Source organism: Canis lupus, chromosome 3 (assembly GCF_003254725.2).
Source record: "Canis lupus dingo isolate Sandy chromosome 3, ASM325472v2, whole genome shotgun sequence".
Classification (NCBI taxonomy): Eukaryota; Metazoa; Chordata; class Mammalia; order Carnivora; family Canidae; genus Canis; species Canis lupus.
The window spans coordinates 20,961,647-20,984,562 of record NC_064245.1 but is presented as its reverse complement, the minus strand read 5'-3'; the positions used below and the strand labels follow the sequence as shown (position 1 = coordinate 20,984,562).

Here is a 22,916-nt window from a genome sequence, read left to right as displayed (position 1 = left end):
TAGCACCAGAGCAAGGCCCGGAGAGAAGAATCACAATTCCTTCTCTCCCATGAGTGTGCAGGGGAGAGAAGGCCTACAAAAAGTACATGGCAGAAAAGCATTTTCCACAGTAAATAACTTTCCAAGAGCAACACTTCAGTTAACACTTTAAAATACAGGAAAAAAACAATCAGGGCTTTAAAAGATTGATGCATAGCAAAGGTGTCAGCTATTGGAGGCTGTTTCTTCTGCAGACGCAGGCGAACAGCCTCCTTTTCCTTGGTGTCTACGCAGTTCCCCTGACCTTTCCCATCACAACTGCTTCACTGCCATGGCAGTAGCCCAGTTGGGTTACAGGACAAAGGACGGACCAGAAGGGATAGACCAGTGACCACTCCAGAAATGTTTCAACACTATGCAAAAGAGGGCCAAATCCTAGTGCGCGGCAACTTACTCTTACCCCATCCATCACTCATCAGTCTTCACTGATACTGACCTATCATCCTCCATTCCCCTGGCAGGAATTTCCTCTTCTGCCTTTGATACTTTAATGCTATCTTCATCTCTAAAGCTGTAATAGGAAATGTGTCATGTACCTTTGTATGCCTTGCAGTAACTAGTTGGGTCAAAGATGAAAGAAAACCACAAACTTTCTAAAGGGGTTGGGTAGGAGACTTTTCAGAAATAAATGTGGACCTTGCTCTGATACCAAAGCTTAGTGACCTAAAAGAGAAGCAGGATCAAAGGCATGAACACTACACAGAGACGAGCAGCACTGCTGCTTCACTTGGACTGCGTAAGAAGGTTGTCAACTTAAGCTTCTTCTGTTCTATGTAAAAAAAAAAAAAAAAATCACGCTTCATGAATTTCATTCATTGTTCTACAATTAGAAGGCACTAAAAATAAACCAAAAAAGTCAAACTTTGTAAAGAATTAGAAGAATATTAGAATATAATAAATACTGCCCTCAAATACTGAGGTGGAATTAAAATGGTACCTGCACTTTCATGGTAAGCACGGCCTGGGATGTGCTGACGCTGAAGACAGCTGTGTAGCCATCAAACTCAGATTTACAGGGCTACTGAGTTTCTCAGAATTCCTACAACCAGGGATCCCTGGGTAGCTCAACAGTTTAGTGCCGCCTTCAGCCCAGGGCATGATCTTGGAGTCCCACGTCGGGCTCCCTGCAAGGAGCCTGCTTCTCCCTCTGCCTGCGTCTCTCTCTCAATAAATAAATCTTTCAAAAAAAAAAAAAAAAAAAGAATTCCTACAACCTAATTTTCCAGACAAAAATTTGACATTCATAATTTGGTTCCAACTTAGAAACTGAACAGTAAGATCACAGTTAAATACCTGAACAAATGAACACTTAGAATATGCAAGCACCACTCCCATTAATCCTATGAAAAGTAGGCATTATCTTCCCTATTTACATCTTGGAAAACTGTCACAGCTTTAGAACTCGACCAAAGTCACGGAGTGAAACAGACAGCCAAGGTCATACCCAAGTATCTTGGTACCATCATCTGTGCAATTACATTTTAGATCAGCTCACTTCAGTTTGAATTCAATGTTTTGAACGTATTTAATTTGAAAAGTTCTTAGTAACTATAACACCTGTTTATATAGATTGAATAATGTTAGTTTTGAAACGGAATATACAATTTGCTATCTGCTCCCCTACAGCAACTTTATCTTTTCGTCTAGACCGTATTCAAGACTACGTGTTTATCTGATTTCTTTTTTAGAACTTATTTGGTAATGATTTCAGGTAACTGAGGGGAAAAAAAATGCAGATGATGATTACCCTGGGTTAACTGGCTTTCAGTTTCAGTTGAAGTACATTTTTGTCGTTCGGTAGTTCTATACAAAAAAGCTAAGTATATCATGATGACCTTTGAGACGGCATTTATAAAGGTTTCTAGAGGGCAAAAACCATGTCCTACCATGTTTAAAGCTGATTACTTGGTTTTATTTTTTGTAGACCTTTTTTTTTTGGTGCCTTTATTCCCTAAAAGGATAGGTTTGCTTATTTTAAGACAATATAGGCAAATAAATTATAGCTCTGACTACTGTAGAAAGACTAATTTGATATTAGTCATGATGGGGTAAGATCTAAACCAGGTGCTATTCTGGGTCCTTTTAGAGCAAGTTTTATTTCACATAAAGCTATCTTGGAAGGGAAAAAAATAACAAATAGAAAAGTTTAATATACTTGATACTTTCACATTAATTCATTTTTCAATAAAGTTAAGATGTGCTTCATCCGTGTGATCAGTTAGCATTGAAAAGTCAATTTCAAATGGCTAGAGAGAATCTACGAGGTCATCGTCAGTCCATTCTTCCTAAGAAGGAAAGAGAATATAGTAAGAATGACATTACACTGAAGGATAACAGCACTGTTTACCTCTTCACGTTTCAGGAAAATCTTCCTTTCCCTCTGGTTACAGGAAGGTAATAAACTAGGAAAATTTGTAGAGTTCAATCTTCTAGTAATGTGGCTTAGTCTCACGAGACTACACCAATGACAGGAGTAAAGGTTATGATTGTGACTTTCTGCCTCTTATTATTAATTTATATCTGACATGTAAGGTACAATTCTTTGAAAAAGGTAAGAGAAGAATCCCTGAAGAGGCAAAAACCAAGCAAAAATTTAGCATGTTATCTCTATTTCTGCTGCTTTCCAGAACCACAGGAAGGATTCTTCATCAATAAACTATCATACTGATTCTGAACACGCTAAGATAGAAGTGAGAAAACCCCATAATCAGACAGTATACATCAAGAAGGATGCGAAAAACAAAAATGAAGGCTTCAAAGCCCACATCTCTAAGATACTTGTGTTCTGGAACAATAAAATCAGAACACTATGGTCATACCAGATTATCCAACAACAGTAACTTTAAATTTACCTTTGGAGAACATACCTCTTCATGTTTGGGTTTCTTTGAGACATAATCATCATCTTCATAGCCTTTCCTCTTCTTCCTGTAATTGGGCAGCCATCAATAAGTAATCTAAAACTGGGAACAGACACTATAAAATAAACTAGTAAGGTGATATGAAATATTCTGTGTGAAGAACTAAGCTGCAGTAGATGGAAAGAGATGAATTATGGAGAGGAAGACATTACCTTTCAAATTAATCTTTATGTTTAATGCAATTCTAACTAACATCCTAATAAAATTTCTCATGGAACCTGTCAAGTGTAACTGATGTGCAAAAGACTATGCAAAAATAGCAAAAAGAAACTGAAAGAATAAAGCGTGGGGCCTTTGTTCCAGTTATCATCAAAACACTATATACATAAGATAAAATGCTGTATTAGCAAGAATTAAATGGATCAATGATTGGAGCAGACAAGCAAAAAATGATGTATATATAGGAATTTAATATACAATGAATAACTGGGGAAAATTATCAACTTTTTAAAAATGGTGATAACATTATTTAATAAAAGTTAGTGTTAGAATTATTTGTGAATGATGTGAGGTACACATCTCCTAAGTGATTTAAACAGCTGAACAAAAAGCAAAATAAAATACGTATTACCTTAGGGTAAGAAAAGGCATTCAAATGGAAAAGCACAAAACAGAACACAAATCTCCCTATATATCACAAAGTTGAAAGAAACCAGAAAACAGCTGTAGGATATAAAGGAAAAGACGAGTATATAAAATATATAAAGAACTACAAATCAGTAAAGTAACACCAGAAAACTGCACAAGGGTTGTAAGGAGGAAAAAAGAAGAACTACAAATGACTGTTAAACACAAAAGCCTCAACGCCTCAGAGTAAGAGGGGAAATGTAAATTAAAATACCAATGTGATACAGCTTTCTCACCCAGACTGGCAAGTTAAAGATTGATACTATTATATGTTTTACAATATGTATGAAACATCCGAGACGAAAAACCTTATCTGATACACACATATACAAAAAAAAGACTGACAAAAGTAAACCAACTAGGTGTTGCCTCTGAGGTCACAACTGGATTTGGGTTTTGGTCAAAGAGAACTTTAGTTTACCTGTATTAACTGACTTTCGTAACGACAATACAGTTAATTGTGTAATGAAAAAGAAAGGTAAAGGAATTTAAAGACCCAGAAAACAAATATTTTTTCTGAAGTAGTGCCTGTCTGTGTTCCACGCACCAGTCGTGAACCATTTTCAGAATGCAAAAAGTTGAAGTATAGAAACAGACTGTGTTTAGAACTTTTATAGCAACTCCATCGATTAGTTTTATGACTATTTCTAATAAAATTTCAACTTATATTCTATTTCGTTTTTCTAGTAATTTATTGCATTTCATATTGGACTTTAAAAAAAGTCCTTTACAGGTGGTCTAAAAAGCCCTTCTCAAGTATTCGTGGAAACGCAGAATTTGCTTGACATACTACAAAAAAAGCACATAATAACTTTTAGAGTAAGAGGTACTCTGGCAATTAGGAATTTTGGACTATGGTCCATTCAGTTACCTAGCTAAGAGGGCAGATTAATAGTTCAATGGTCTAATCCAGAGAATGATAACATTTTCTTTAAATAGTCAAACAGCAAATATTTTTCACCATCTAGGCTACACAAGGAGTCACAAGTACCCAACTCCTATCATTGTGTGAAAATAGCCACAGACAATATGCAAACTAATGGGTATGTCTCTGCTCCAGTACAAGTCTTTCTAAAAACAGGTAGCAGAGTTCACATTTGGCCTATGGGCCACAGTTTGCGGACCCCTGGTTGAAGCCCATTTAAAAATCAATGTGAAAAGAATATAATCACTGCTACAGTATTTTCATTTATTAAAGTCAACATTTCTATACTTCTCTGTAACCACTCTGTCATTTCTGTGAGTTACCACTGAAACCCAGGAGTGAGGTCTACCAATCTGAAGTTCTAGACTAAGGCATGCTTTGCCATGAGAGCTAGGCTATCATAATTCCCTATTCTGCATGATTCATAAATCCTTGGATATTCTTCACCTACAACTGTGTAGTTAAAGAACTTGAACCATGTGGATCTGGACCTAAAGGCTATGGAACGCTGTTCTGGTTTCTCAGACATTATGCATTTCAGTATATTTGCCAATTACAGAAATCAAAAACATATCCAATGGATGTTAACTGTAAAATATCAAGGCTAACTCCCACTGCATAATAAGGTAGAACTTTTGAATCAGAATGTATTCCACAGAAAAAAGTTTTCCCATTATTACCTGCCCAGACCCCCAACTTGTTTAAACCGTAAAAGATGAGGCTTGAGTGGATCCTTCAATTTGTAAAGCACAAAGAGCCCAAATCGTGTGATTCCCACAGTCAGCCTACAAATCAGAGACCTTATAGGTGTTCCTTATGGCTGCCAAGAGGATTCCGAACAGCACATTTTCTTACTGGTTCCATCTTCAATTTAAAGCTTACCCTGAAAGAAAATAGGTCAGCTTTTCTTGCTCCAGCTAATAAATAATTCTGAAACAGTATACCTGTTTTCTCAGACAAGATACCAGACCTGTAAAGAACCCAAATGTTAAAAGGGCAAGAAGAGGCTCAGAGATTCTCTAGAAAGACTCCAGAGATCCCACGGGAAGTAATAGGATATGGCCCACAAGCTAAAGAACACATTAGTCATATAGCAGGAGCTGTACTATGAAAGCCAAGCTGTTACGTCGTGTAATGGGTAAGTCATTTTTTTCCCCACAAAAGCAAACATTTACCAGTTAAATGATTTAAGGACAAGCTAGTCTCAATAACAGTTTTATCTACTGAATAATATTCTCATCTACTTACGTAATTACGTTAAGGGCAAGCTCAGCAGAGTGACATCTCTCCAACTTCTGTTTCAGAGCAGCAACTTCTTCAGATCTGGGTGGCTCATATTTTTTTACCAAGTTTCTCATACCTATATGGAGATAAAAAAAATTCATACTAGATAGTAAAAAGTCCTGTTCCCTAAGGGAGCTGAGTATTTTCCCATCTTATTATGGGAACAATAACAAAACTCTAGAAATGTGATTTTTCTTAATCAGGATTTGCAATGTTAGGCATTAAAATACAATGAACATGGGGATCCCTGGGTGGCTCAGCGGTTTAGCGCGCCTGCCTTCGGCCCAGGGCGTGATCCTGGAGTCCCGGGGTCAAGTCCCACGTCGGGCTCCCTGCATGGAGCCTGCTTCTCCCTCTGCCTGTGTCTCTGCCCACCCCCCCCCTCTTTCTCTCTCTCCCTGTCTCTCATGAATAAATAAATAAAATCTTTAAAAAAAAATACAGTGAACACCATACTTCAAATAATGGTAGCTGTCTGCTGCTTAGCCTATATCATATACAGCATAAAAATAAACATGTTCTACAATCTAATCAGTATTTTTACCAAATCCCACCGTAGTCGGTTTTTCAGGTCTAACGCTTTAAAAATCCATGATTTAGTAAACATGCTTTGTTCTCTACCAACAACTGTATTTATGACATTCTATGCTACAGATGGTGGCCCAAAGACTTTACTTCTTATTGACAAAGGAAACGAGTATTAGATGACGTGCAACAGGAGGATGCTTAGTAAAAATGTGTCAATGATCCTTTGCTTCAACAAAAGGCAGAAGCTATATAATAAAGCATCACCAAGAAAACAAAAATGTCCTCTTTAGGCTAGGAGTAAACTACTGTGTCAGGGACTTTACAACTGCAGAAATGTCCTTACCCTGGTCTGTTTATGTTATTCAACTGCAATAAACCAAAGAATATAAATCTCAAGATTTTTAGGGGAATAGGTTTATTATTAGCAGCTACATGCTCCAAATAGGTGGAGCTACTGGCTTATTTCGCATTGCAAAGCAGTGTTTTCACCTGAACTAATACTTGTGGCTCACTACCCTTAGGACAGTATCTTTGTTCCGAAAAATTATGAATAGGATAAGACATCTTAACATTGCGAAAGCTGAGTGTTTTGTCAGGAGCTACTCTTACTTCACATTAAAACAAGTGGAGTAAAATAAAGGTACAGAGAAGAAATCAATCAAAAACTATCAGCTGTACAATGAACATAGTCGGTTATCTTTAAGGCTCCTTTTACCTCCTCAATTTCATGATCCTAACTAATAATCTCTGGCCAAATCACAATTAGCTCTGGAAGTGAACCCTCTAGTGGTGTAACTGAAGACCTACAGTTTTATGATTCATAAATCACAAATCCATCACTCAACTGAAGCCCCCATGAGATCATTTCAGAGAATCAAGAAATGATAATTTACATGCCCTGAAGAAGCTTACCTTCTGAAACATAAAGCATATAAAAAGTACCCTCACTTACTACTATCATTCAAGATCAAGATTTTTAGTCGTAGTTTATTGGTTTACTCAGTATTTCAACTACATACTTAATTAACAAGGATAAATAGCACAAAGAGTTTGGGGGATACACGCAATTGACTTTGAATCATAAAGCTTAGTAGCCATGAGCATCAGTGACGCCCAGGCAAGCGTGAAGAGGAGAGGGTGGGTAATCTCTACTCAACCATTAAGACAGGGTTTCTTGACACTGACAATGCTGACAGTTTGGCCTTCTTGTGAGGGGCTCTATTTGTTTCCGGAGTCAGCTATTGAAAATTATCACAAACTCAGTGAGGCTTATCACAACATAAATGGATTTGGATTCTCCTCCAACAGTTCTGAAGCCCAGGAGTCTGAAATCCTTTTCACTGGGTCAGAATCAAAATGTCAGCATAGCCATGTTTCCTCTGGAGGCTCTAGGAGGAAATCCATTCCTTCTCTGTCCCAGCTTCTTGTGGCTGCCAACATCCCTTGGCTTGTGGCCCTATCACTCCAATTTTCAGTTTGCACCCTCAGATCTTTCACTGTGCTCTGTCGTCACAGTGCCTTCTCTGGATCAAACTTCTGCCTTTCTTTAATAAAGACTCCTGTGATGCATTTATGCCCTACCTGGATATCCAGGATACTGTCCCCATCTCAAGATCCTCAACTTTAACACATCTGCGGAGACTTTCTAAGGGAACATTCACGGTTTCCAAGGATTAGGACATGGGTATTTTGGGGAGCCGTTTCTCAGCCTATCAGGGGGCTACACCGAATCGTAAGATGTTCAGCAGCATTCTTACTTCTACCAACTAAATGCTCGTAGTAGCCACCATCCCCACCTGCCCCAAGTCCTGAAAGTCAAAAGTGTCCCAGACATTGCAAAAATCACACCCACTGGAGAACCAGGGCTTTTATAATAGCAACATGACTAGCAAATAATGTCTATTCACTAATTAAAGCTGTTTACAAAACAGAACTTCAAATTTTAAGTATTATCTTTTAATCTGGCTCCATTTAGATCTTTTCCTGTGCCTATCATATATCTGTGTACACTTTAAAAGAACTGTTTTGAATCTTAACCCTTTCTGAATCTTGTATTTTCACTTTCCTAGTAAGTTCAGTTTATGTACAAACAACTTACTTTCATGGAAGCTGTATTTGTTCATCAGTGAATGTATCCCTCATGCCTCCATGATACATTAATTCAATGAAAATAAATCTAAACAACGATCTATAGGATACCTCAAGTTAAATATCAAGATGATATTTAGAAAGTAGCTTTGTAATAGAAGAACGTTTTATGAAATTGTCCTGTTTCACTTACTTTTCATTATATCTAGTAACTGCGATAAGCAAGTTCTGTTCTCTTTCAGCATCAGACTTTCTGATAAATAACTGGTAAAGAAAAGAAAAAAGTTTTAATCTATTGAACCCATATAGCATCTTAAGAAACATGACGACATAAACTAGTTTCCCCCATGTGCATTTCATTAAGGGCAATTTTAAAAGTAATTTACTTCAAAAGTATTAAATAACAATATTTTGATTTCCACAAAACTGTATAATCTACAACTATTATAGTCTTAAGAATTTAATACAACTGAGTTTATTTATTTATTTTTTAATTTTTATTTATTTATGATAGTCACACAGAGAGAGAGAGAGAGAGAGAGAGAGGCAGAGACATAGGCAGAGGGAGAAGCAGGTTCCATGCACCGGGAGCCCGATGTGGGATTCGATCCCGGGTCTCCAGGATCGCGCCCTGGGCCAAAGGCAGGCGCTAAACCACTGCGCCACCCAGGGATCCCTACAACTGAGTTTAAAAGATGTTTAATGTTCGGGGTGTGCCTGAGTGGTTCAGTCAGTTAAGTGTCTGCCTTTGGCTCAGGTCATGATCCTGGGGTCCTGCGATTGAGCCCCACATCAGCCTCCATGGTCAGTGTGGAGCCTGCTTCTCCCTCTCCCTGCTGCTCCTCCTGTTTGTGAAGGAGCACATCTCTCTTACTCTATCGTAAATAAAATGTTAAAAAAAAAGTTTAATGTTCAGATTAGTGTGTAAATTTTGTAATATATATTTTACATATATATGTCCGTCACAGGACAGACAAGTCATGATCTTGTCGCCTGCCCAAAGTCATAAAGCTGCAAAGTAGCAGAGCTGACTAAGGATTCTCTCTCCCCTTAATATCTAGTTAAGCTACAGGTGCTCTTCTCGAGACTAACAGGTTTCAAACCAGTTGAGAATATCCTCATGCTCTGCAAATCTATCACATCATATCTGCATAGAGTCCGAATCAAAAGTGTTAATACTTTTCCATAAATGGATATAAAGCCCAATTATCTGTTTTTCTCAAAACCAATGATAGCAGCATGAAAATAATTTCTGTATGTAAATATTTAGTTACTCTGAACTTGATCTATAATTGATAAATGCCCAAGCGAACAGATTTTGAAGATATAAATCATCCAACACAAGTGCAAAAAATTAATGTCTCTGAAAAATGGCAAAGTGAATAAATGGTGATATATAATTACAACAATAGACAATTCTTTAAGAAATTTTGTTGGTATCTTTTAAACTATCCAGATTATTTAAATAATATTACATAAATTTTGATAACTAAGTTTGATGTTACAACTTCATCATCAATGATGGGAATTAATTTTAGATATAAAAACAACTTCCTTAACAACTAATACATTTCTGGTTATCAGTAATTCAAGATAACCTTTTTCTCCCTAAAACCCCTTACACTTCTGGCATCTTCTTTTGTCTCTTTTTATTCTTCCTTTCCTTTCCACTTCTTAAGTGCAAGCGTGCTACATTGGGTTCTAAGAGCTGACCAGAAAAAAAAAAAAGAAAAATAAGAGCTGACCAGGCTCTTTACCTCTACAAGCCTTTAAATTAGCAACTCAATCTCAATCCTGATTTTGAATTTTAGAGAATTTCAGTATTTTGATTTTTAAAAAAATCCATAAGCAAGCAGGAATACTTAACAAGTCAAAGTAGGAGATGAAAAATAAATCTTAAAATCCAGTAAAAAAGACAGAACAGAACATCCTATGAGTACTAATCTAAAGCATCATCCAGAATAGCACAAGGGCTTTCCCTTTCTGAAACCAGCAATAAATATAAAGGGAATTCCAATATATCCTCAAAATTTGCAAAGTAAATCAGAAGTTAAAAATGATCTGCAAGTATTTCCTCAAAGGAAAAAAAAAAAGTTCAACTGTTTATGGTCCCTTGGAAATTCAATAGTATATTTAATTTGCAATGAGCCCAAGTTACCACAATTTTAGTTTCCACTATCTGAAATTGTAACTACACTTCCAAGATGACATAAACTCTGATTTGGACTTTCGGATGCTTCATCCCTCTCCAACTACAGAAGAAGAAGAATCTCACACTGGAGAATTTGCATATATGCTGCATCAGACACAATGCTTCAACAGATTAATCAAATGTGTGGTTATCTGAATTGTGGGGAAGAGGCTTTCTTCTCTTGGAGAGTGGAAGCTGCACACCTGAACTCTACAGAGAGCAACCATCTGCTGGCTATCTTCCCTAACTAGAACAAGGATTGACAGCTTGGTTCATTCTAACCGTGCAGCGCATGGTGCAGGGAAGGGACTCAGTAAAGTTTTGCTCAATTAAACAAATGATCACTTTGGGATTAAATTATGTACATTTGGTGAGCTGTGTTTGTAGAGAAGAGGCATACTATAAAGTAAACGTGATTTACACGTAAGCCCACAATCCCTTATCTTAGATCTGTTTTGAAATTCATAAACTGTTCATGTTTTGGGAAGGGAAGCTGTGGAAAGTACCATGAAACATGCAACAGGCTAGAGATGTCTGGGGAAGCAGCTTGTCGCCAGTTACGTCCTTACTTCTCTGAGAAACATGTAAACACTCCCATTAGGCGGAATAAAGACACATCTGTTCATGTTTGCCACCACCATAATCCATGCATCATGAGATCATGGAGGAGGGTATCACAAACGTGGAGAGTGGAAAATTTTATCATCTTTCTCAGATTTTCTAGGACTAAGATTGGTCAGAACTTCAAAGTCAGAGAAACGGAGAAATCATCATAAAAACGGACACAATCTCATTTGCTACTGGCCTGTGCCTGAGTTACAATCAGTATAATAGGGATGCCCGGGTGGCTCAGCAGTTGAGTGTCTGCCTTCAGCTCAGCGCATGATCCTGGAGACCCTGGATCAAGTCCCACATCGGGCTTGCCCCAGGGAGCCTGCTTCTCCCTCTGCCTGTGTCTCTGCCTCTCTCTGTGTGTCTCAAATGAATAAATAAATAAAATCTTAAAAAAAAAGAATCAGTATGTTTAATTAGCCCGTGCATAAGATATTGCGAAGAATCAAGTAAACTTAATTCAGGTGAAGGGCTTATGGAGAAGCCTGGTCCTCGCTGTGCACATATGCATCAGCTGTTGCTTTCTGCAGCTCAGGTGCACGTCATATGGACAGTCTCTAAAGCCTTATTCATTCAAAGGACCTTCACGGAATTCCACATGCCATACACGCTCCACAGCAGGGGAATAATGAGAAATCAAGGCAAACGTATTTGCTGTGTGCATGTTGCTTACCAGTTCACCCTCTGCTGGCAGCTCCATCAGCCCTTCAAGGATCACCTCCTTTACTTCTAGTTTCATCACAAAATGGATATCCCTCAGCTCAAAGATGCTCAATTGTTAAAGATTTATTTAAAAGGTGATTTCATTTCTTCTCTCAGTGCCCCTCACCAACCCTCCCAACCATAGGAGGCACAGAGGACTACTGTCACAAAGTGAGTCTCACTTAAAAGCTGGGTCTACAGGCAGGGATAACCTGAGTCTGATCCAAGTTAAAACACAGATTAGTACCTTTCCATAGTAATTCCCGCTCGAGATGCACTAGATAAAATGGCAGTCAGGGCAATTTGGGAAGGTGTATATAACAGGTAAGCGTCGGTCAATGCGATTCTATTAAGAAAGTCATCAGCTGTTTTCCTCAACATCTCAGGATTCTCCATCATGGGATAGCGAGTCTAGAAATAAAGTATCCCAACGTTACCACTTTTGAGAGTTAACAGTAATAAGAGTTCAAAAATATTTATATAAACAAGAAAATGTTTAACAAAGGATTCTTTTATTTATAAAAATAACACCCCAGGGGTGCCTGAGTGGCTTCCATTGATCGGTTAGGTGTCCACTTCTTGGTATCAGCTCAGGTCATGATGATCTCAGCATCATGGGATCAAGCCCTGCGTGAAGCCCTGCATTGGCCTCCACACTGAGCAGGGAATCTGCCTGAGAGTCTTTCCTTCTGCCCCTTCCCCCCACACTCCCTGTTCTTGTACACTGGCGCTCTTGCTCTCAAATCTTAAAAAAAAAAAAAAAGTAACACACCAGCTTAATCTTTCCACATATGATTGTTTTGTACTCAGTATCAGAATGTACCCAAAGTATAGTCATTAAATTCTGCATGTTTTAAGAATCTGCTTTTCCTCAGTGACTTTCAAACTTTTTAAAATCACAACCCGGGATCCCTGGGTGGCGCAGCGGTTTGACGCCTGCCTTTGGCCCAGGGCGTGATCCTGGAGACCCGGGATCGAATCCCACATCGGGCTCCCGGTGCATAGAGCCTGCTTCTCCCTCTGCCTGTGTCTCTGCCTCTCTCTCTCTCTCTGTGACTATCATAAATAAATAAAAATTTAAAAAAATTAAAAAATAAAATAAAATAAAATAAAATAAAATCACAACCCTAACAAGAAATATATGCTTTAAGAATCTGATGTTCCCAGTATAGTACTTGGCACTGTTCGGATTTATGTTAATCTTTCTTTATCCTTTTCCAGCTGAGGAGGAAGGGGAAGAGAGGTTTGAAGTTGACCTAAGACCTACATACTCCAAGGAAAAGGCTTTCCAGGCAATCCAGCTTTGATTCAGCTGCAAGGCCGTTTAGGAATCAAAGCACCACCTCATCTAGATTTGAAATTCCTGCTACTTGAAGTTTACTTTTGGGAAGAAGTGAATGGAAATGGATCTTGATTTGATTACAGAATTATTTTTAGAATATGCCCAGGAAATATGGAAGAGCCTGTATTTCCTAAAAACTCTTATGCTGTTCTCTAAATCCTAAACCCTCAGATCTATTTCAGAAATCCACATTCAAGTCCCAAGGCACTAAGAAATATCTTCTTTGCTCCACACAAAATATCCTGAGTCAACTGCAGTCACACTCAAATCTTATTCTCCTGAAATAGGCTGACCTCTACTATGACAAATTCAGACATTCCACTCTGACCACAGTGCTCCTTTCCCTCAACATATTTCCTCAATTACTTCACAGCTATTCCCTGACTTCCTCTTCAGAACCTTTGGTCCCTTATCCCTCTACTTGCTCCTACTTACCAATGTCCACGGATCCTCATTTCCCTCCAGAATTCCCTGCCTCAATATGCTGCCAATATATTTCAGACAGAGCCTTAACAACGGCTGAATCCAAGCAATCTTCTGCTTTGTAACTATATCCACATTTCTTGGTGCTGCAATAGAAAATAGTACCACCAAGAGGTCTGATACTATTATTATAAATTCAAGTTCACTGACCTCAGGAGGACTTTCAACACTGCCTAGCTATGATAATATCCCATAGAAAAGTTGTTCTCCCATTTTTCAGTAACTGGGTGTTCAACATTTTCCACCTGTCTCAACGTCTCTGGTAGTTTTCAGAAATTCCACCACTCTCTGTAAATGATCTCTGCCTTAAACAAAGACACACTATTTTCTGTCAGCCTCAATCCCCAGGGGTAATGCTGTCCTCAACCCATGCTTTCCTCTTTCTCTCTGTTCTAAGAGCTATTATTCTCTCAAGGCCAATTCTTCTATTTTGCTTTGAATCTCATGCCAATCCCTTATACCTTACTCCAAAGAGAAAGCTGAACTTATTTTTTACTTCTTCCTTTAAGCTCTCTCTCACTACTAGCTCTCCACATCAGTTTCTTCCACAAAGCAAAACAAAAGCCATCTCTCTCATCTCTTTCTAGGAGTTCCTCTATCTTCTCACTCATCTTTTTCCACTTCAAAGACAAGCTGTTTAATCCATGTCATAAATACCTGTTTTCTCACCTTCTATGTATTCCCCAACTGGCTCCAATCTGCTTTCTTCCTCCATGCTCTATGAAGACAAATGTCACAAAAATCGCAAATGACCCTTCCGGCACTCCACCCAGCAAACATTATCCCTTTTGCTTTTACTTTGCCTGAATTCTGAACAGGTTAGAGAGTGACCTGTGTTCATCTTCTAAAAGTACTCTACTTCTCTTCACTTCTCCAGAAAGTCCTATCTCTTTGGATATTTTCAGTCTCCTTACTAGCATCTTCTATTCCTCCAACTATTCTATATTTATTTATGAAAATAACTTATTTTTAGAGAGAGCAAGCAAGGGAGCAAGCATGAGAGCGGGGGGGGGGAGGGCGGAGGGAGAGAATCTCCAGGAGACACTGTGCTCCCAGAGCACGTGGGGCTCAATCTTATGACCCTGAGCCAAAACCAAGAGTTGGGTACTTAACCAATGAGCCACCCAGGCACCCTTCTCTAACTACCCTTTAAATGGTCCTTTTGGCCAACCCAGTTTAAGTTTTCCAGAAGTAACAACACCCAATAGCTTAGCCATCATCTCTCACTTCCAGACACTCATAATGTCTTGGAGGAATTGGAAATTTATTATGTCCCAAACCAGATTCATCAAACCCCACCCCTCCACTATCAATAAATCTCTTCTATGCCAGCGTTTTCTGTATCCGGAATTGAACCACCATCCACCTATATTCTTAGGCCAGAAACCTGGGGGTTCCTCCTCTGTTCTCAATCCCTACAGGAAGTAAATCCTCAAGCTCTAGTGGTTGACTAGTATCTCCTAAGTCCAGGAAGTTCTCTCTATATGCACAGCCACTGGATGAGTCAAGCCAACCACCATCTTTTGCTTGGACTACTCATAATAGCATCTTACTGGTATCCTTTCATCCATTCTAATCCATTCTCCATATTATGTCTGACGCATACATACGTGCAATAAATAGCTGATGCAGACTGATTCAAGAGCTTCCAAACAAAATTTTTAAAACTGCAAACCTAATTATGCCTCTGCTCAGACTTCAGCCTTACAGTGGTCTCCCACTGCTCTATTCAAAATCCTTAATATCCCCTCCACAGTCTAGACTCTACCTTCCACCCAGATAGCACTCTGTGGTAGTCTTTTCCCCTCTATCTCTACGCTGTTTAGGTTCTTGCACCACAGTTTCTTGAATCTGGACCTTTGACCAAAGAAATCTAATTGGTGTATTATTCTACTGCCTAATTCCTACTCTTGCTCTGATTTTCACTCTAAATGACCCTTTCTCACGACAACCCATCTCATTCTAAAGTATCCTGTATCTTTCTTTCTGTAACACTTAGCACACTGAATATATGATTATCTTTCCCATTAGACTGTAAGACCTAGGAGAGTTGAGGCTGTTCCTGTCTTAATCCTCAAGCACAATGTTTTGGCATATGGTACACATACCCAAATTTTGCTACTCAACTGAGATGAATGAACCAGTTTTTGACTTCCATTTTGACCTCACTCACACTATCCAAGTCCCCTTTCAGGACCCAAACAAAACAAGTTATTTTTGTCAGGGTTCATTTACTTACGTTTTTGATGCCTACACATGCACTAAAAATAAAAATCACTTAGCAATCTTCTAGTTAAAATTAAGAATTTTTGTGGTTCTTTAAATCAGATCCATGGCAGTATACTTCAGAGTTAGAAAAGTTAACTTAAGTCTTCAAAACCATTACTCTAAACTGATAATAGTCCTCATTACAGTTCCTGGACCAATATGCAGATCCACTAAATGAGCAGCTCTGGTACTGTAGCCCAACAGTACGGTTAACAAGCCTTCCAGGTGGCACCGAAGTTTGAGAACTATAACATTAGAGATCCAAGCTAAACTCACATGTTAGAGCAACTCATGTTGTTACAATTAGGAATATTACAAGTTATAATAAAATTTTGATTTTTCTGGTTACAGAACTATAGCAAAGGTATACACTCTACTAGTTTACTTTTTATATCGACAGGATACCTTTAAATCAATGAGAAAGCCCTCAAATGGTCTATAAGGATTGTGGACAATAAGGTGGAAATTAAGTTGCTGTATAAGAAGCAGTTCATATTCCAAAATCTGTTCAAGTGCCTTCTCTTGTCCAAGAGGACTCTCCCTCAAATTTCCAACGAACTGTGGACTAGATACGTTGAATTCATCAACTTTGCAGGCCAAAAATGCACAAGTAAGCCTAGAGGAAAAAAAACCAAAGGGATAGGATGGGATCTGTACATACTTTGAGAAATATCTGAGTATTTTATTGCTAAAATAAATTCCAAAAATGCCTAATATTAACAGGTGACGATGCTAGACATTACAGGAAATTTTTTTTTTTAAAGAATTTTCTCTTTCAACTTTTTATCCATTAGAAGACTATAATTAGGTTGAACTGTATAATCTTGCCATAGCATTCAACCATAATTGACTTAATGGCAATTTCATAAAGTTCAACATAAATATCTGGAAAAATAACTGAAAAATAAGAGTACACTGGATCATGAAATGTAGATAGAAGAACACAGCAGTATACACAGATATACCTGGGAAGGAAGCAAGGTAAGAAAGGTGGGAAGAAAGGTAGGAAGAAAGGAACACCACCAGTGAAGACTCTGAAGGCATTTCAAAAGATTACCACCTCAGTAACAAACTTGGGAACTCTCATGGCTACTACCATAAATATCAAGTAAGAATCTAGTAATAAAATTACCACAAAAATCAAGATTGAAAGCAACAAGGGCCTGGCCTAGACTGATAGAAAAGGAAATGAAAAAGAGAGAAAATAAATAAGGAGAATGTGATTGATAGCAAGCTCTTTGATGAGTCTCATACTAGATTTATCTTTATTTTTAATGGACTTTTGTTCAATTGATATGAATCCGGAGCTATAAGACTTTTAAACCCACTGATACAGAAGGAGAAGAGGTACCACAAATGATTCTCAGCGGAAGCAACAAAGAGAAGAAAGGTGCTACCAACAGAAAGGGGTATTAGGGAAAGTTAGTATAAGAAAAACGGACTTTGAACAAGTTGAAGTTCAGATGCCATAAGTACTATAGGGAGGGAAGTATTACAGATATATAGGAGTAAAAGGACAGTATAAATTCATAACAGGAAGCAAGTCTAAATTACCCTTTATTAGAAAGTCATTTCTTTTTTTCCCCACACAAATAAAGATTTTCTTAAATGAAAATCAATAAATTAGAATTATACTCACATTATTATCCGGGGGTGATATTCCATTACTGAGTTATTAAGATAAAAACGCTTGAAATACATACAAGCTGTACCCTATGATTAAAAATACATACATTATCAAAATCTATTCACACATCCATGTTAAATTTTGTATAAAATTCTTTTAAACTTACATATGCAAAAGTTTCTTTGAAAAAGTTTCTGATACAAATATAAAACTTAATCTTCTTTAATCAAATAAATTGTGATGAATTATTACAGCAATGTCACAGCCAAAAGACCTTTTCTTGTCCTTCCCCACCCACCCTGGTTACCCTTCCTATGGTCACTGAGTTAATTTTAAAAAGTCTATGTGTGTTTATTTTAGACTTCAGAATAACAAAAGCCAACTAGATTAGGAAAAAATGAAGGAGAAACATACAAATATTCACAGCTTAACCAATCTCGTGAAAACATGGACAGAATTAATACAGTTGGGGCAATAAGCCCTCTCTGTAAATCCACTTTGGCTCTGTGTGGTAGAACTATGCTCGTATTGCCAAATTAAATAGTAGAAGCAGCACCTACCATTTATTAACTGTATCCCATGGGCCAGATTCTGTGCCAAGCACCAAGCTATCATCTTTTTCTATCCTTACAACAGCTTGGTGAAGTATTGCTATCTCCACAGAGAAGGAAACTGCCTATCAGTGAGATTAACTGGGTCACACATCTAATAAGGAACACAGAGGGATTCAACTAAGATCTGCCTGTATTTTTAACTACTCTGTCATTTCACTAGAACCAATGAAATAGATACTTATCTATTTTTGGATTGAAAGAAAAGTTTCATGTGGGCACCTGGGTGGCTCAGTGGTCAAGCATCTACCTTTGGCTCAGGGAGGGTGTGATCCCAGGATCCTGGGAGTCTCCCATCAGGCTCCCTGCAGGGAGCCTACTTCTCCCTCTGCCTATGTCTCTGCCTTTCTGTGTCTCTCATGAATAAGTCTTTTTTTTTTTTTTTTTAAAGAAAAAGAAATGATACAGAATTCCTAAGTTAATGAATTTATCAAAAAATACATGAAATGACAAAAACATGAATACGTACATTTGCCTAAAGTGGGCAGAGAACTGTGTTACACATTTAGAAAAGTTCTGATTTCAGAAGTCAGCTAAAGGACATTACACTTTATCACTATTGTAACTTACCACAACAGACCTTGGCATTGCTGGCTTAAACACTGAACAGAATTCTAATAATCTCTTCTCATAGTATTTGCAGAGTATCATTTCTTCATGAGGTTCAAGAAAGACTGGATCATTTGGAAGAACCTTTAGATCAAAAGTTACAAATAAAAATTTAAAAAAAATTAAAAAAAAAAAAAAAGGGATCCCTGGGTGGCGCAGCGGTTTGGCGCCTGCCTTTGGCCCAGGGCGCGATCCTGGAGACCCGGGATCGAATCCCACATCGGGCTCCCGGTGCATGGAGCCTGCTTCTCCCTCTGCCTGTGTCTCTGCCTCTCTCTCTCTCTGTGACTATCATAAATAAATAAAAATTTTAAAAAAAATTAAAAAAAAAAAAAAGTTACAGCAGAAGTTCAATGAAATGAATAATCTTAAAATACTTTTCTCGGTCCAGACTGCATTTGTATCTCCAACCAAAGGGAAATATACCAGATGTCATTTTTCTCTTTAGAGAACTAAATTATTACACGAAGTAATATTAGTGAAATATCTGATAAACTAAAAATGATCCTATTGTATCACAGTTTCTCAGAATGTCAGCTGGGCATTTACTTCAGTAGGGTAAAAAGAATCATGACAGAGGGTGTGCATCTGCTCACAAGTTTGATGTCAATCATAAATCAAAAAGATGATACAAGGTTGGGGGGGGGGAGGGGGGCCTCAGCGGTTTAGCGCCGCCTTTGGCCCAGGGCCTGATCCTGGAGTCCCTGGATGGAGTCCCGCGTTGGGCTTCCTGCATGAAGCCTGCTTCTCCCTCTGCCTGTGTCTCTGCCTCTCTCTCTCCAGTCTCTCATGAATAAATAAATAAAATCTTAAAAAAAAAAAGATACATACTGTCATTGGTTGGGAAGGTTTCAACATCCCTTTCTCAGTCATTAAGTCACATAGGCTGAGGTAAAAATCAACAAGTGTCTCAAGGATGATTATGACCCTTAAAAAAATAGTACCTCCAACCCCCTCCCCCCAAATAGTACCTCCTGTCTTTATAAACTCTCCACAAAATACCTAGATGGTTCATAAAACAATTTTAAAACAATTATATACTAGGCAGTGTTACTGGATTAATTATGTTTACCAAAAAAAGGGGGGGGGGGGGTATGTTGAAGTCTTAACCTCCGGGATCTGAGTGTGACCTTATCTGGAAACAGAATCTCTACAAATGTGACTAGTTAATATGAGGTCATACTGGAGGACGGTGGCTCCTAATTCTATACGACTGGTGTCCCTATAACAACAATGTGGGAAGATACAGAGAGAACACTTTGTAAAGACAGAGATAGAAGCAAGGAACAGGGCAGCCCTGGTGGCCCAGCGGTTTAGCGCCACCTTCAGCCCAGGGCCTGATCCTGGAGTTCCAGGATCGAGTCCCATGTAGGGCTCCCTGCAGGGAGCCTGCTTCTCCCTCTGCCTGTCTTTGCCTCTCTGTGTCTGTCGTGAATAAATAAATGGAATCTTTAAAAAAAAAAAAAAAAGTTGGTAGAAGCAAAGGAACACCTAAGTTACCAGAAGCTGAAGGAAGAAAGGGTCACCTGGAAACTACAGAGAATATATCCTGATGACAACTTTATCCCAGACTTCCGGCTTCTAGAACTGTGAAACAGTACATTTCTGTTGTTTTAAACCACCCAGTTTGTGCCTTTTTTTTTTTTTTAATGATAGCACAAGGAAACTAATACCAACTAATTTTATGGAGATGGCCCAGCAGGAATGGGTTCACAGATCCTGGCTCTGCCACTTACCAGTCCTGAAAAGTTATCCAACCACTCCATACCTCAGTTTCCCCGGCTGTAAAGCAAGGACAATAACAGCATCTGCCTGGTGGGACAGTTGTGAGGACTGAATGAGCTAACACACACTCAGAGCAGCGCCTGGGGCGCAGCCCGGGAGGTCCCCCTTCGGGGCAGCGCCAAACGCAGGCGGCGTGATACAGACGTCGGTCGGGCATCAAAGGGCCTCGGCCCCAAGGGGTCTGAAGGGCGGAATACTCGCCGGAGGGACGCTGGTGCTGGAACCCTTGGCGGAGCCCGTGGAAGAGGAGCAGGGCGGCGGGAGCTACGACGGCAAGGGCTCGGCTGGCAGGGCCGAGGCCTCGGGCGCCGACCACCCCCGCGTCCCGCCTCCACCCCCCGCACCCCCGGGGTTCCCAGCTCCCTACGACAGAACCCGAAAGGTCAGTCTCCCACTTGAAGTCTTACAACAGGCTCCCCATCTCGTCATCCCGAACCGGACTCCTTCCTTCCGCCTCCAGGTGCGCGGCCTCGCCCTTCGCCGCCCCTGCGGGCCCCGACCTGCCCACTGCACCTGCCGCCCCGCCGGCCCGGAACGTCCCTTCCCAGGCTCCCCGCGCCGACTCCCCGCACAGCGCCCCACAACTAGAGCGCCCCAGAGCCTTGGCCTCCGCACGCTGCGGGTCGCCCCCCGAGGTCCTCGCCCGTGTGGTCGGGAAAACGCCCCGCGCTCCGCCGAGGCCGGCAGCGGGGAAGGGGGCGCGCAGGGAACCGGCCGCCAGGCTCCCTCACCTTCCCGTTGGCCACCGCTTTGCATTTGAATTTACGGTTGGCGTCGGCCCGCAGGCGCGCCAGCTGCTCCTCGCTCGCGAAAGTCCAGTGCCGCTTCTGGCTGCTGTTGTGGTACATCGCGGAGCCGCGAGGCAGGCCGCGGCGGCCTGAGGAAAGGACGCCACAGGGCACGACGCGGCGGGCAAACACCGCCTGGGCTACCACCGCGGTCCCGCGGAAACCGAGGGCGCCCGCTCGGCGGCGCCGGCGCGGTGACGTCCAGACCACGTGATATTTCCGACGGCAGTCGCGCTTCCGGAGCGGACTGAGAGGAAAACAGCCCTCGGTAGGTCCGGGCGGCCCCCGGCACGCAAGTGGGCGGAGCCTAAGGGCACGCCCCCTTACGGTGACGCGAGGCCCTAGCCCCGCCCCTTCCCGACACAATTTAAAGGAGAGGCGCCAGGCAGGGGCGTCCAAAAGGGATGGAAGGTGGAGGTTGGGCGGGGGCGGGGGCGGGGGTGGGGGTGGGGGTGGGGGGCTACGTTAACAACTTAAGTGCGGTAACTCGAAGCGGCTAAAGGGCCTGGGAGGGTGTCAACTTTTAAATAAGGCGTTCAAGGGGATCCCTGCGTAGCTCAGCGGTTTAGCACCGCCTTCAGCCCAGGGCCCGATTTTGGAGACCAGGGATCGAGTCCCACGTCGGGCTCCTTGCGTGGAGCCTGCTTCTCCTAACGCCTGCTTCTCCTAACGCCTGCGTCTCTGCCTCTCTCTAGGTCTATCATGAATAAATAAATAATTAAAAAAATATAAGGTGTTCAAGTAATGATATGCCCATTTTATATTTAATCCTATCATCAAGCAACTCCAGGCTTCTAGCTTTTTCATTTTATTTTTTATTTTTATTTTTATGTATTTTTTTAGATTAGCGTTTTCATTTTATTTTATTTTAGCTTTTTCATTTTAAATGGCTACTATATATAAGAGAATAAGGTATTATACTGTTAATACTTTTTCTTTTTTTTTTTTGGTTGTGAAGATTATTTATTAGGCAAGTATTTTCTACCTACCACACACGCCTTGAGTCGTAGACAAAATCAGGCACAAACCCTGCTGCCATTTAGCTTACTCTCTGAACCTAATTTTCAAATTATTGACGCTTTTTCAAGTCAAAAGATGTGTTATCTAGAAAAGAATTTAGCACTGAAATGGGATCTTCAAGATCAATTCTGTTTCATATACTCTGAAGCAAAAATAACATTCCTAGTAGGCAGGATTTAATTATACACCTAGCAAATTCTCGATAGTCACATATTTGTGTAAACAGTTTAACATGGTTTATAACGGTTCCAGAAATGTTAAGTCCTATATCCAGTTTTCTGCTAATTCTTCTTTCATATAATATAATGTATACATATGTATTGTTTCAAAAAAAAAAATAGAGTGTTCAAAGTATGCCTCCCTGAAAAGGTGACATTTGAGCAAAGGCTTGAGAGAGTTGAGGGAGTAGGCCTCTTGCGGGAGCGGTGGATTTGGGGGCAGATAGAACATCAGGGTCCCAAGGCAG

General features: G+C 40.0%; 1 protein-coding gene across 2 annotated transcripts; it reads right to left on the bottom strand.

The window, feature by feature from the left end:
- Positions 1-1,929: 1,929 nt before the first annotated feature.
- On the bottom strand, positions 1,930-21,665 carry CCNH (cyclin H). Of its 2 annotated transcripts, none has more exons than XM_025437238.3 (9): positions 21,374-21,665; positions 18,819-18,941; positions 17,650-17,723; positions 16,416-16,626; positions 12,165-12,328; positions 8,606-8,676; positions 5,761-5,872; positions 2,892-2,967; positions 1,930-2,324 (listed from the first exon to the last, which is right to left on the bottom strand). In XM_025437238.3, exons 1-9 carry the CDS (start codon positions 21,488-21,490, stop codon positions 2,286-2,288), a joined length of 987 nt encoding a protein of 328 aa, XP_025293023.1. In that variant the 5' UTR covers positions 21,491-21,665; the 3' UTR covers positions 1,930-2,285. The 2 variants fall into 2 exon arrangements, with proteins under 2 accessions (XP_025293023.1, XP_025293024.1); XM_025437239.3 differs by having other exon boundaries at positions 2,907-2,967; positions 21,374-21,660.
- Between the last annotated feature and the right edge of the window lie 1,251 nt (positions 21,666-22,916).

What these genes read in the sequence shown, in the direction of transcription:
- CCNH (XM_025437238.3), bottom strand. Translation starts at nt 21,490, where the DNA reads ATGTACCACAACAGCAGCCAGAAGCGGCACTGGACTTTCGCGAGCGAG. An exon ending in TATCACCCCCGGATAATAAT is followed by an intron (nt 16,627 to 17,649) that starts GTGAGTATAATT and finishes TTTTTCCTCTAG; the next exon opens with GCTTACTTGTGCATTTTTGG. An exon ending in GTTACTAGATATAATGAAAA is followed by an intron (nt 5,873 to 8,605) that starts GTAAGTGAAACA and finishes ATCTCCATATAG; the next exon opens with GTATGAGAAACTTGGTAAAA.